At 35.7% G+C, this 14585-nt stretch overlaps 1 protein-coding gene across 4 annotated transcripts in view; it reads left to right on the forward strand.

Moving 5' to 3' along the window:
• The window catches only part of SCEL (sciellin), a 474262-nt gene that overhangs the window by 151251 nt on the left and 308426 nt on the right, over nucleotides 1–14585 (forward strand). For all 4 annotated transcript variants that reach the window (XM_044072905.1, XM_044072906.1, XM_044072907.1 and 1 more), the window contains one exon: nucleotides 7775–7862. In XM_044072905.1, the coding sequence (XP_043928840.1) occupies nucleotides 7775–7862 (88 nt within the window). The remainder of the gene's footprint in view (nucleotides 1–7774; nucleotides 7863–14585) is intronic.

Here is a 14585-nt window from a genome sequence, read left to right on the forward strand (position 1 = left end):
TACTCCTACCTACAGCAGTCAGATATTTCTTAAGCATTTAAAGCATTTTCCATCCATTCCTTATTCTTTGTTACTAATACTATACCATCCCCATATGAACACATTGTTGGCATTTTACTTCCTTCTATTGTCATATATTCTGCTACCTTTAGTCACATATCCATTGTACATACTATTGCATTCATAACTAAACAAATAAAATACTACTTATTGGACATCCCTGTCTTAAACCACTTTATATATTGATTTTGTTATTTAACCAGACATTTACTACTTCTTTCACTTTAACTCTGTCATATGCTGAAACAAAAATCTTTTGCATAATCTCATTTATATTACATTCTTTCATTATGTAACATAGTATTTCATGTTGTATCTTATCAAATGCCTTGTCCAAGTCACCTGCCATAAGTTTTATTTCTCCTTTCTCATTTAATATGTCTTTTCTTATTATTAAAAATTCTTGACTTCTTTTTCTCTTTCTTCAACATATATCCTCCAATGTTTTATTTACATTATTTTCCAATCTCATGTCTATAATTTTCATAAAAATCTTATAATCTGAGTTATTAAGCACGGTGCACCTCCAGTTTCTTAAATTTTCTCTCTCTCTCCCTCTACTTTTTACCATATCAGTTTCATGGCTCCAAAGATATGTCTTCCTGTCTGAAACCTTCATCTAAGCATTCATTCAACATCTGTACAAAATACTTCTGCCAGTGTGACATATCTCTGTATATATGATATTCTATTCCATCTAGTCCAGTTACTAGTTCTAAGTTCACCATTTTTAATGTTTTATTTGCTTCTTTATTGATATTGCTTTTTCTAACTCTTATTCTGTTAGCTTTTTAACCTTCCACTTCTGTTTTCTTTTAATCTTATTTTCTTTAAATTTATTTTCTATATATTCCATGACTACAGTCATTATTTCTTGCTGATGTTTTACACATTTTCCTTTTCCATTTTCTTACCCTTATCATTTTGTTCTCTTTTACTATATTACTTAAATAAGGTGCTACCTCTTCTTTTTTCCCTTGTAGAAAATATCTTTATTTATTTTATTTATTTTTAGTTTACATTTCTTTACCGGGATAGTCCAACTGGATACATGTCCATTTTCAGTGGAGGCCCGGGGAGAAAAGCTCAAAAAAACACTCATCTTTATTTAAATAAATATTTTTTTAATCTTTACTTGACTTATCTCATATATTTATTTCTCTCTATCAAAAAAACTCTAACTAAATCTGCAAATGCATTACTACTCACTTCTTTATATTTTCCTTTCCCTTTTTTATTATACTTTGCCATTCCAAATAGGACTTCTTATATTTGTCTTTAAAGCATATCTACCATACCATCCAGTTCTTATAAAAATCTTTCCTTTTCACATGATCTATCCATAATTGCATAATCATTTTCTTACCTTCTTTATCTAACTCTTTTCCATTTATTCACTTAATCCCTTTACCTATTTTATATGACCATATCTTTCTTGGATTGCTATCCAAATAGGCAACTGGTATGGAAAACATGCACATTAGTTTCTTCTTGTATTATTTCTAAACTTTCAGAAATAATAAAGTAGTATATTTCTGTCCTTAAATTATTTCTTTTATATGTCTATTGTTTATTATTCCAAATGATTAACTTACCACTTTTAATGATTTTGAACATTACTTTTAAATCCCCACTCCTTTTTCTTTTCTTTTTCTTAAATCACAATTCAAATCACCAACTAATGTTATATCCTTATTTACACTAACATAATATAATATCTTTTGAAACATATCCTCTCATCCTTTCTTTGTAACATATGCATACATTCCTATAATTCTATAGACTTGTTCTTTCCACCCGACATCTACTACTAGTATTATTCGACCCATAATAACCAGATTATAATTTAAGATTTTTAATGATTGCTTACAAAGTATTCCTATACCTGAGCATGTTTCTTTTCCTATATTCAAAATAATCTTATTACCTCATAAATTTTCTGGTTGTAATCTCTCTTTTTTCTGCTAATATTCTTATGTCTTCTAAAATATTCACATCTACATCCAATGTTCCACATATCTCTAATACTCTTATTCTTTGTTTTACATTTTTTATACTATTGACATTAATTGCTAAAATCCTCAGCTTTCTATTTTATTTTTCCTATTTTAATGTATTTTTATTATTTAACCTTTTCATTTTTCTTCTCTTTCATTCCTAAGTCTATAAATGAACTTTTCCTATCCTTCACCCATTTTCCAGTTCACCTATTCTTCTTCACTAATTTCTGATATTCCATTCTACCTTATTTTTTTTTTCAACTTTATCCTCCCTTTTTTCTCTCAATATTTGTTATTATTAATAATGGTTAAGGTGCTTATCTTATAGACACAAGGTACAGGGTTTGATTCTTACATGGGGTAGTTGACTAGGCTTAAAATGGCCCACAAGAGTAATTAGCATAATACTAATCTATGAACCTATGAACCTATATGAAACATTATTGCTTACTTATCTTGTTCTTTTTCTTGCTCTTGTACTATATTTTATTCTTGTTCTTTTTCTTGCTGAATCTCTTATTCCTCACTTGCTTTTTCTTTAATTAGTTTTATAATTTCTTTACAATCTATCTGTAAGTCCCCTGTCTTTTCGCATATGAAACATTTCAGTTCACAATTTTTTGTGTCATGACCCCTTTTACCACAGATGTAACATTTTATTTTACCAGAGTTATTAATTAAATTATCACATTTTCCACACACAAAAAAATGTTGTCCCAATATTTTACTGTACCTCTCTTACCATCTATACTTATCGTACTTGGAATGTGCTCAATCTTTTCATTTTCAATTTGTAATACCACATTACATTACATCCCCTAGTCCATAAACCTTTATTAACATAAATTAAGTGACATCACATCTTTGCACACAGTCTTTAAATACTCATTTTATGTCTCTTTTTCCACTTCAGTTCTAAATTGAAATACTTTTTTAACTTCACTATTGAAAATACTTGAAAAGCATACAAATTCCACAGATTACTGTTTTTCTTTAATTTATATTGTCCTAAAAACTTTTCTATGCATTGTCTTGATTCAAATATACTGTCATAAAATAGACTTTATTAATATGTATAAAAGCTCTTATCTCTTGTGGAGAAGTACCCAATGATGTTATTATGGTGTCCCACATACCATATCTATCTAGTTCTTTCTCTTCTTCCCTGCTTATCCTGAGTAGATATTTTTCTTTCTTGTTTCCATTTACTTTTCTTCTTTCTTCTCTCCTTCCTTCATTTTATGTGCATACAACTTGTTTTCTTCACTATTTCTTCTGTTTATTCTTCCTGTAGTCTGTCCACGATGTCTCCCCATGATGCTACTTTTTCACTTTCTGGCTCACTCTGCAACAATAAATCTTGTAATAAAACATCCTGCAACAATCCTGACTAGAGGGTGTTATAATACATCCAGTCTGACTGTCAGTTCCACTTTCAAATAATTTTTGCTGAAACACTTCTGTGTCTTGTGAAGGTTTGATCACCTTCATTCCTCCACATACCATCACAACTGTATTCTCAATATCTGATGGCTCACTCACCTTCATACACACCTCCTTGACTTCTAAATTCTTTTGTGAAGGCTCAACCTCCTTTGCACTACATATGATCACCTCATTCACCATACCACCATCATTGACCATTGTATCATCAGTCTTTTGCAGAAACAACTTTGCTGAATTACCACTACCGTCTTGTTTCTCCTCCATGATTTCTCCTACTTCTCTGGGCTGCCATTGCATCCAGAATGGAACCAGGAAGTGCAATATGTCCCTTGATTAATTGAGTAGGGGAAGTTCCCTGATGCCCTGGCCAAATTTCCCCTAGTAATTTAAATACCACCTTCGGTCTCCCCTGTAATGAGACTACTAGCCTAGTAGGACTAACCTACTCAACAAAGGGTAAAAAACTATATGTGTACCTTAGCAAATATTAATCATCTTTTTCTTGGAATTATTTTTGGTAGGGGTATAATTCTGTTTTTTCCCCATTAGTAAGCTAAAATTAAAATGCTTTTTGATGCAACCACCTGAGAATGAGGTGTACTAGTAGTTTTGTATAATATTTGTGGCCAGTACACTGAACATAGAGGTGAAGAGAAAGTCAGGAACAAGTGAAGCCACTTAAGGAAGCTCTAGTTTGCTATGAAGAGATGGACAGCAAGCTAAGAGTAAACTTTCCACAAATGAGAAAATATTTGATAGTTGGCTTTAATGTAATTAGACAGCTTAAATCAACCCTTTATTTTATTTATCCTTTGCTGGCCAGGTTAGTCCTACTAGGCTAGTGATTTCTTTCCAGGAGAGACAGAAGGTGGTGTTTATACTTAAAAGGGGGGGAATCTCAACTTAACATCTCAAGAACAGCACAGTCAGGCATGCAGTACCTATCTATGATTCACTGCAGTGTCTGCAATCCAACTACCCAGAGTGGTAATAGAACCCGCAACCTTTTGCAGCAAAGAGGAGTGTGCTACCTGGTGTGCAACTGACACTGCATACTTAAATTACTGCAGATATAGCCAATAATTAGCTGTTTATTATATGCTGATGAAAAGGACTAAAGATAACTCCTAGAGTTTTCAAGAGACATTTAAGGGAGGAACAAGGCAAGCAGGTCAGTTTTTATATCTTTGACAAAACTCTCAGTTCTGTGCTAGCTAGGATCGATATACTATCAGATATAGTCATGAGACAGACACCGCCTGCCCCCTCTCACCTGAGCAGGAGCACTATGGACCCTGCAGCTGTCCACCAGCTGCTCCCTTAAGGACTTCCACCCGGAGGGGGAGCCAGGATCTGGACCCTCTCACCAGGTGCGAGTGCTCCCTGCCCAGCCATTTTCTGCTTCTCTCTCCCCCTTCTGTACTTCCATTGGGACTGACCACCCCTCCGAGCTTCCACTTCTACCTGGGCAGGAGAGCTCTTTCCCCCAATTATATATCTCCTGAAGGCTGCCAAATCGTGTAGTGTCACCTGTGCCCTTGGAGCCTCTCAAGGGAACTTCCCCCCAATCCTGGACAGCCCACGGAACCCCCCTTGGCCACAGAGGGGCAGGTCCACTCTCATTGAGATTTCTGAGTCCCCTTCTTTCCGATCCAGACCACCATGCTTCCCATCTCCCACATATCTCTGAAAGGCTGCCAAATTGTGCAGTGTCACCCGTGCCCTCGGATCCTGCCCCCCTTCAGGTGGAAGTCCTTAAGAGAGCAACTGGTGGATGGCTGCAGGGTCTAGAGAGCTCCTGCCTTGGTGCGAGGGGACAGACAAAGCCCCCCCAAGATGGAAGTCCTCAAGGGAGTGATTGGTGGGCATCTGCAGGGCCTGGAGAGCTCCTGCCAGGCAGGGGGAAGGCATCCAATCTTATCATGATAACTCTTTTCTTAGCTTGGTTTCTAAGTTGCTGATAAAGTGTGAGATCACTTTCATTTTTGGGTGTACAGTATAGTGACCAGGCTCTATCTCTTTGTTTCATTAGTTGTTTGGTTTCATTAGATATCCATGGGAGTTGTTTAGATTTTTGGCGAATTTTCCTGGAGGGGGCAAGGTTATTTAATATTCCAAGGAATTTGTTATTGCAGTATTCTACAGCAAGGTCTAGTTGCAGGTTTTTTAATGGGGACCCATCACAGTGTTGTAGTAGTATAGTAATATAGTAGTACGTAGTAGTAAATCTAAGGTGTCAGGGGAGAAATTATTTTTGCTACGGGTGTATTTGTAAGGAATACAGGTTTGGATATGTATTCTTTTCCTGCAGACAATTTTTTTATTCAATCCATTTAAGTAATGTAATCCTTAAGCTTGGCTATGCAGTCTGATAATGTTTTCAGCATTCTGAAACTTGTGAATGATTCAGAAACATTCCAAGTAGCCTCCTGTGACTTGCCAGACCTTCTCCAACATCCCACAAAATAGAAAATGCAGTTACTCCACTGCACTGCTAGACTCTTCTACCTTTCTTTGGTCATTTCTGAATAAAGGCGATACTTGTTCCTGTACTTTCCTATCCATATGATCCCTACCTTGATTGCTCCATTCCCTTATAATTTAGCATCTCAAAAGGTGCTTCTGATTCCAAAGTCCCAAAATACTCTAGAAGAATCTAGAGGCTGCTTATCCTGACCATAGCTCATGGCTGTACAGTGGCTTCTCACCACAAATGAATGGCCTGATCCACCCATTTGCACTATCCAGTTTCTTCAGCATCCAGTACTGGTCTGAGCATTTGTGTTGTCTGTCATGCAAGTAAAAAATGTCTGTACTATATGAAAAATAATAGTGACTTTAAAGAGTATGGGAAAATCCCATGCAATTTAAGGATTTGAAGATAATCATGCAGCACATTATAGTCAATTTTGCAAACAAGTAAGTGGATACTGTAACTTGAGTGCAGGTTTCTAACATTCTTACCAGGTACCATAAGCACTGTTCTGTACTGTTACACCTTATGCACTTTGATAACCAGGCAAGACCCATTAAGCATACCTACCTTTTTCAGAAGTTATCCTGTATTTTATTCCTTAACTGACTTGATCAAACTCACAAGACAAATGAGCACAGATTTATTGGAAACTGTGTTTCTCACTATGATTTGCAACTTGCAGGAATGGTATTGCCTGAAATTACAGTTTTGCAATCAATTGTCCACATAAAACAGAGTTGCTATTCCTTGAAAGAACCAGGCACCAGGTAGAGTAAGGTATTTAGCGCTTTCATTCCCTTTATTCACAATCAAGAAAAATGCAACTTCATCAGATACAATAACCTTACCCACTTCCCCTCTTTTTATACAATTCAGTTATGCTATTTGCACCAATCAAAACACTTTACAATCAATTAAATTCTGCATTCCCCCATTTTTAAAAACATACTTTCTTCATTATTTAAGAATCCATCTTTTCTAGACCTTACTTATTTTATGTCATAATTTAAAAAATCATTTTGTTGGAATCAGCCTATTTTAAAATTAATAACTTGATAAAGATAATAATTCCTTAAAAAAAAAAAATATATATATATATATATATATATATATATATATATATATATATATATATGTATATATATATATATATATGATGAACTGATGAAGTTCCATTTTTCTTGATTGTGAATACAGGGAACAAAAGTGCTAATTACCTTACTCTGCCTGGTGTCTGGTTCTTTCAAGGAATAGCAACCCTGTTTTATGTGGAAAATTGTTTGTGACTACAGATTTTTTTGGACATTGGTGTAGGTTTTGTAATCAAGATATATACTGCTGTTGTCCACTACCCACCTAGCATTTAAAAATGCACACAGCTCATCAGATCTTGCCTATTATAGATTTATAATATGACCACCACCACATTTTCAGCTCTTCCTTAATATAATCATAAAACAAGCAATATTTAGTGACATAGTTCTGTCTTTAAGTATGTTGTACACAGATCAGGTCTGAAGACAGTATACAATTCTAGATGTTTTGAGTTCTATGAGCTATTATGTTTCTGGGGTCACTCAGAAAAATGCTCAGTTATGGCAGACTATAGTCTTGTTTGAAAGCTCTCATTTTATTTTTACAAATATTTCCTTAGTTAGCAGACTGTTTCATAAAAAAAAGTTTTTAGTGGAAAACATTTGCATTAAGTGTTGCCATGTTATCTGTTTAACACTGTAGCCGTGGAAGCTGATTTTGATTTCTTCTTGAAATGGTCTCCTTTTTGTTCTTACAGACAGTAATAACCAATACGGAAGTATGGATAAAAAGAGAACAGTTCTGAAAGATAACAGTTGGATAAAACATAAACCAGAAGATTTAAGGTAAGTCACACTTTCTGCAATGCAACGTTTTATGCCAAGACATTTTTGATTAAATACATTTGCCTGTATGAGTTACAGTACTATGTTATTATATGACCACTGATTTACTGACATTAAACAATGTAGACCACCAAAATTTAAAACGAACAACAATGTTTTACTTAAAGTCTGTTGCCTTTAAGTAGAACTCATGAACAGAATTAAGTATTGTAAAATAAGGTACATAACCTTTATATATTAGGGAATGATGTAATGGCATGGTGCTTTAACCTTATAATTCATAAAACACACAGTGCCAACCCCACAGCATTGTTCAGTAAGGTTTACATGAGTTACTACATAGTATACATTTCCTGGCACTAAAACAGAGAACAATGCAAATAAGCATTCCATATAAATATTCCATTATGCAATCAACACTTTGCGCTCACTTCACAGACAGAGAGGTCCTAAAGTACTAAGGCTGGTAGCAAACCATACCATATGTTCATGTCATGCAGTAAGATATGGAACATTCAGGCCCCCTCCATGTCACATCTACTTGTCCTTATTTTTATAACTGATTTTTTATCCTACTGTGACCACCCCACTTAAAACCAGTCAGCAACTAAGGAGCCTCAATCCTCACCATTGTCTCCAGTAAGGGAGCGTCACTGAAAACAGGGATAGAATACACAATTTCCCCTGAATGTGTGACAGAACCTTTTAATGTGGATCATGAACTTTTTAAAACCCCAAATGAAGTATGTTCCTCGTAATAAGGTATACTTGAGAGGTATGCACTTAACCCTTACCCTAACTGGTAAACACTCACACTTACTGAAATCTAACCAGTGAACATTTGCACATACAGAGCAACCTAATCAGTGAACACTCACACATACACAGCACCTAACCAGTGAACACTTGCACGAACACACCAACTTAATCAGTGAACACTTGCACATACAAAGCACCTAACCAGTGAACACTTGCACATGCACAACAGCGAGCCAGTAAACACTTACATATACACAACAACCTCTAAAAACCTTTTCAGTGAAACATTAATTTCCTTGTGCACTGTGAGTATTCAGTCATTTGAAGATTCAGTCAATTTTTTTTTGATATTTCGGGCTGTAACAATGCACATACAAACACACACACACACACACACACACACACACACACACACACACGTGTGTGTGTGTGTGTGTGTGTGTGTGTGTGTGTGTGTGTGTGTGTGTGTGTGTATATATATATATATATATATATATATATATATGTATGTATGTGTGTCTATGTATATATACAGGTATATATACATATATATATATATATATATATATATATATATATATATATATATATATATATATATATATATATATAAGTGTTATGAGTAAGTAAACAATGGTTACAACCTACAAACAATAAAGCAGACCTTTGCAGAATGGCATTGACAGTTCTAAAAATTGCACAATAACGTAAGGAAATAAGTCATACAGGGAATCTGTCTCTATTTAAGTCAAAGGTTGTGTTCTAGACTACATAACAAATATTTGCTGCAAATACATTGTTGGTATATAATACAACTCTTTGTCAGATATGAAACATCAACAGGTGGGAGGTTGGCATAATGGTTAAGGTGTTTGCCTTACAGACACAAGGTATGGGGTTTGATTTTCACAGGGGGCAATTGGCTAGGCTTAAAATGGCCCATTAGGGCAATTAGTCTAGTACTAAACTATAAAACCTATAAAACAGCACTGGCTCAAAATTTGCTAGTTTTATTTTATTTTTTGTGGAAAGTGAACAGTGACAGAATTATACAGCAATACAGCCAATTACTGGCTCCTTACTAATAAATCCCTCTCTCAGTATAATCTTTTGCAAGAAACCGATGTCACCAGTTATGAAATAAATTATTTTCTAGACATTTTGTCGATGACAAGAGGCTTGTGTTGTTTTGGTTCTAATAGCTTTGCATGTAACCTAGCCCAAGCCTGCAGCTGGTTATGCTGTGATCAGTATTCTACTGCAGTACTCCAGTTCACATATTTTGTTCTGTGGCAGGTTATACAACATCACACTGTACATAGATTCAGTTCACATGTTTGATTTGATTTTCCTGTGGTGAGGATTAGTTTGCTGATACCTCATTTATATGTATTGCTATGATGGCTTAGTGGTTAATGACTGTGGTCTACAGGGTCTTGAGTTTGAGCCTTGCAGAAGCTGTTTATTTTGTTGCTGGGCAGAACATGGGCCATTGGGTACAGAGTGATTAAGGCACTTTAAAGCAGTTGTAAGCGGATGTGCGCGAGTTTGTGCGGAGCTAAGCAATGCTAACCTCCGGTTACAGTTTCTTAAATTCAGTTAGCTTCTACTTTGCTTAATCTGTGTAGGCAATGCTTACCCCCGTGCAAACGCACTTAAACATGCTTACTAGTGCTTATATATGCTTACTACTGCTTATTTGTGCTTAAACCTGCTTACTATTGCCTTATTCATTATGACACTGATGCTTTGCATGTGTATTTAATGCAGTACTCCAGTTCACATTTAAATGTTATTTAGTAGGTTATACAGCAAAAAAATGTAAAGAAATCTTCATAAACAGATTTCACAGGGAAAATGGTATGTGCTGCAGTGGGACTCGAACCAGAAATGCCTGCTCGTTAAGCAGATGGTCTGACCACTACACTATTGCTGTGCTGTTTCATTTGCATATAGCTTCCTTGTTATCCTCTTCAGCCTTTTAAGCTGCTTTAACTGTAGCTTTGTGATGGGCACACCCATGCACCTACGGTTAGCTGTACTCAGAGTTTTTTTAAAAAAAAAAAAAGGGGGTTTCTTTATTTTTATGTCCTGTTGCTATTGCACACATCGGGGACTGTTGGTGGGGATATGTGGACACCTATGAGCGGTCTCGCTCATTTATTTACACTTTCTGCAGTCCTTCATTGCAGGGGCATGTATATTGTGAGAGCTCTGGTCTCAGATAAGCCCCTTGCACTTGTCCACGCTCAGTGTAGGATTTAGAGCTCAGGCAGCACGCCTTCATTAATATGCATGGCACGCTGCAGGCCTCCTAAACTGCCGCTTCCGTGCAGGACTAGACTAGTGCTGCATGGAAGATTAGTAAATCCGACACACACACACACACACACACACACACACACACACACACACACAAAGCATGCTCACTGGCATACAGTCACACACACACACACACACACACACACACACACAAAGCATGCTCACTGGCATACAGTCACACACACACACACACACACACACACACACACACACACACACACACACAAACACACAAAAACACACACACATAAAGCATGCTCATTGGCACACACACACGCACACACGCACACACGCACACACACACACACACACACACACACACACACACACACACACACCTAAGGTGATCCAGAATTAAGATTATGATGTTATGATCTTAATCTTTCATTTGGAATATTTTTAATTTGTTGTCCATTAAAAGTTGTAAAGTTTATAGCTTGTAATAGCTGTTGAAAGGTATACTCTGCATGGCAAGTTTGTCTTTTTTTTCTTTTTCTTCATTGTCATTTTTATGCCCACATAGCAATAATCACACACTGTTTAACTATCTAGGACACTTGGACTGCAGTCCATTCCTGTTGATGTATTAAAACTAACAGAAACATGGAATCATATGAAGCTTGCATAATAAATTTGTCAAATTTGATATCTTCATTTTAGTACACTCTTAAGTAAACAATGAATGTAGTTATATGAATGAATACTTTCTCACACATTCAGCATAAAAAACAGAAATTTAAAACTAACTAAAGAAGTTGAGAAACTGTATTGAAGACTGATTCTTTCCTTTCAAGGACGAACAGTGCAGAAAGCATGAATACAAATATTAATTACACTTTTCAAAAGAAGAGTAATTCCTAGAGCAAAACAGGTAGTGAAGAAAATATTGACGAGAGTAACTATAATTAATATTTTTTTACAAAACTATTTAAAGTTTGCTGCAATGTTTCAAATCATGCCTCACCTCACACTTCAGCTGTGTGAAATCTTTCATTATCCCATCTTATTTTATACACCAAGTAGATATTTAATATATTAGATATTTGACTCATCTAACTTCCATTTGCCGTCTTTCTTTTATGTATTTATTTCAGCATGCATACGTGTGTGTGTTTATAAATGTATTGCTGCCTTTCTCTTGTCCTAGCTTTCTTTCTGCTGCTTAGATATTTCAAAAAATTAATATATTTTTAATGATGCTTTGGCTTCTTCTCCCTCCCTCAGCCCCCTCACATCATCTGTCAGAGTGCTCTGTATTATATTTTCTTTTATTAACCTTTGGAAGCAGACTGTAGCTTTGGTGAGGAAAGGAGATAGGAACTTTCATTACATGTTTGCTGTCCTTTTTGGTCACCTAGGATGATGCTATGGAATTCCAGTTGTGGCAGACAAAATTCATAATTACTCATTCAATATCATTTTTCTGCCAGGCAAAGCAATGAAAATAATGTCTGAAAGCCACTTTCAACGAGCACTATTTTAAGTTTCCCCCCCTGCACACACCCCTATATCTCTATCTATCTATCTATCTATCTATCTATCTATCTATCTATCTATCTATCTATCTATCTGTCTATCTATACCACTCCATGATCACACAACAGTGGAGAAAGGGGAGCACCATATTTTAGTTGAACGTTACTTTTAGAGATAAAACCATCACGCTGTTGTTAATTGGACAAGCAGTGCCCAGTAAAATGATACATTCCTGGCAGACATCATGAAGGCATGCTTTCATGCCCTCACATCCTGGCTAGAATACATATACATCAGATAGGATAGCTCCTTCTGCTTCTACTTTTCTGCTTGAGCCTCATCTCTACAGAGAAACTATTGGGGACCACTCAGGACATTGGGTTTGATTGTCAAGCTTATTTAAAACTGGCCCTTAAGAAACTTGTCTACTGCAATCCCATATTGATATTTTCTTCTTCTGATATACATATCAGAATATTTTTAAAGGATGTTCATGACTGACATCCTTTGTCTGGAAGGGAAGCGTATTCCATTATGTTGGAAGGAGTTATGTAATGTATTTGCCATTTTTTTGCTATTTTTTTTTCTGTTAATGACGACTTCAAACTTGATTCTGTAATAAACACTCCAGATGGCACCTATACTCTCCAAAAGTGCCTTAGCCATACAAATTCATGGTGTCAGGATCATGGACTAAAACATAATACAAAGAATATTGTATTGTACTCTTTGGGAAACAAGAACATTTGTGCATCCACTACATAAACTATGTTCATTACAGATCTAGGTCTGTTCATGGACTATGGCTTCTCTTTCAATGACCACTGTCATTAGGAAGTCCTTTTACTTAGCCCGATTTATTGCTAAAGGCATAGTCTCCTTGTCCAAGAAAGTTATTATCCCATTCTACTCTTGATGTATCAGGACTATATTAGAATTCAATGACCCTTTTGGCATGCATCAATTCAAAATATATGGCCCATCTAGATAAAGCACATTTCTCACCCACAAAATATCAGTATGAGCTGCCTAAGCTACACAGAGTGCCTAAAGGCTATATCACTCGAGTGTGCTTCCTTTAGATTCCTATGTGGTGAATTGTGTCTGGCATACAAGGTTACAAATGACCCTCTACTGCTTGACCTCCTGCATGTTCATAAATTCCCCCTCTAAGCTTCTAAATCTACATTTTAATATAACTAGAACATGTTGGCCAGATAGATGCCTAAACTAACAGATACGCTATCCTTGGAATAAACTCACACTCCATCTTAAACAAAGTAGCTTGTTTATTATTTTTAAATCAAACTTTGGCAAATGGATGGGAAACCACAAATTCACAACAAATCTCACCCTTCAGTCCATCACAGAGAAGGGAAGTAGGTAAACTGCAGTGACTAAGCCACTCATGGCCTTCTAGATCAAATGACTTGCATGCATGTATGAACATACACCTGGCTGGATAGAATAAAAGAAAACATTCTGTGGAAATAGAATGCCGTTGAACAGATGATGCACTTTGGGTTTAAGGTATTTATACAAGTATTTCTAGATTATCTAGAATGAGGTAATACAGCACCAAGGATGAGTGACAATCACTGACCCTATAACTTCAGGAAAAAAAGCAAACAGAAAATCAGCACATATCTAGAATGGTATGCCGTTTTCAAAAATTAGCCAGTATTCTGTCAACGCCTTCTTTAAAATACCTGAAAGAAGTATTAAAATGATGCAGGCACTTTGGACACCACACATTTAGGTGTGGATTCCTTGAATATATGCCAGATGTTTATGACAAATGTCTGGTACATTATGCTTATATTATTTTCTTTTTTCCTTGCTTCAAAGGGTCTTTGGACAGATCAGCTTACCAAGTTAACAAACAAATTAACATAACCAAACGACTCATTCCATATGCACTCCTTTTTCATTTTACATGCCAGCTAATTTATTTATCTGATTTAGTTATTTATTTTTTAGTTTGTCTTTGTTTACTTGTATGACCAGACAAAGTCCCTTTTGAGGGGAAGCCCAGTGAGAAAAGTGCCACACTGCATACATTTTCACAGGCAGCTAGCAAGAGTTAGCAGTTAAAATATACAGTATAACAGCAATGTACATATAACTAAACAGGAAATCATTGTGTTACATACTGTGTTTAGAACA

Source organism: Protopterus annectens, chromosome 5.part1 (genome assembly GCF_019279795.1).
Source record: "Protopterus annectens isolate FY-2018-M chromosome 5.part1, PAN1.0, whole genome shotgun sequence".
NCBI classification, from domain to species: Eukaryota; Metazoa; Chordata; order Ceratodontiformes; family Protopteridae; genus Protopterus; species Protopterus annectens.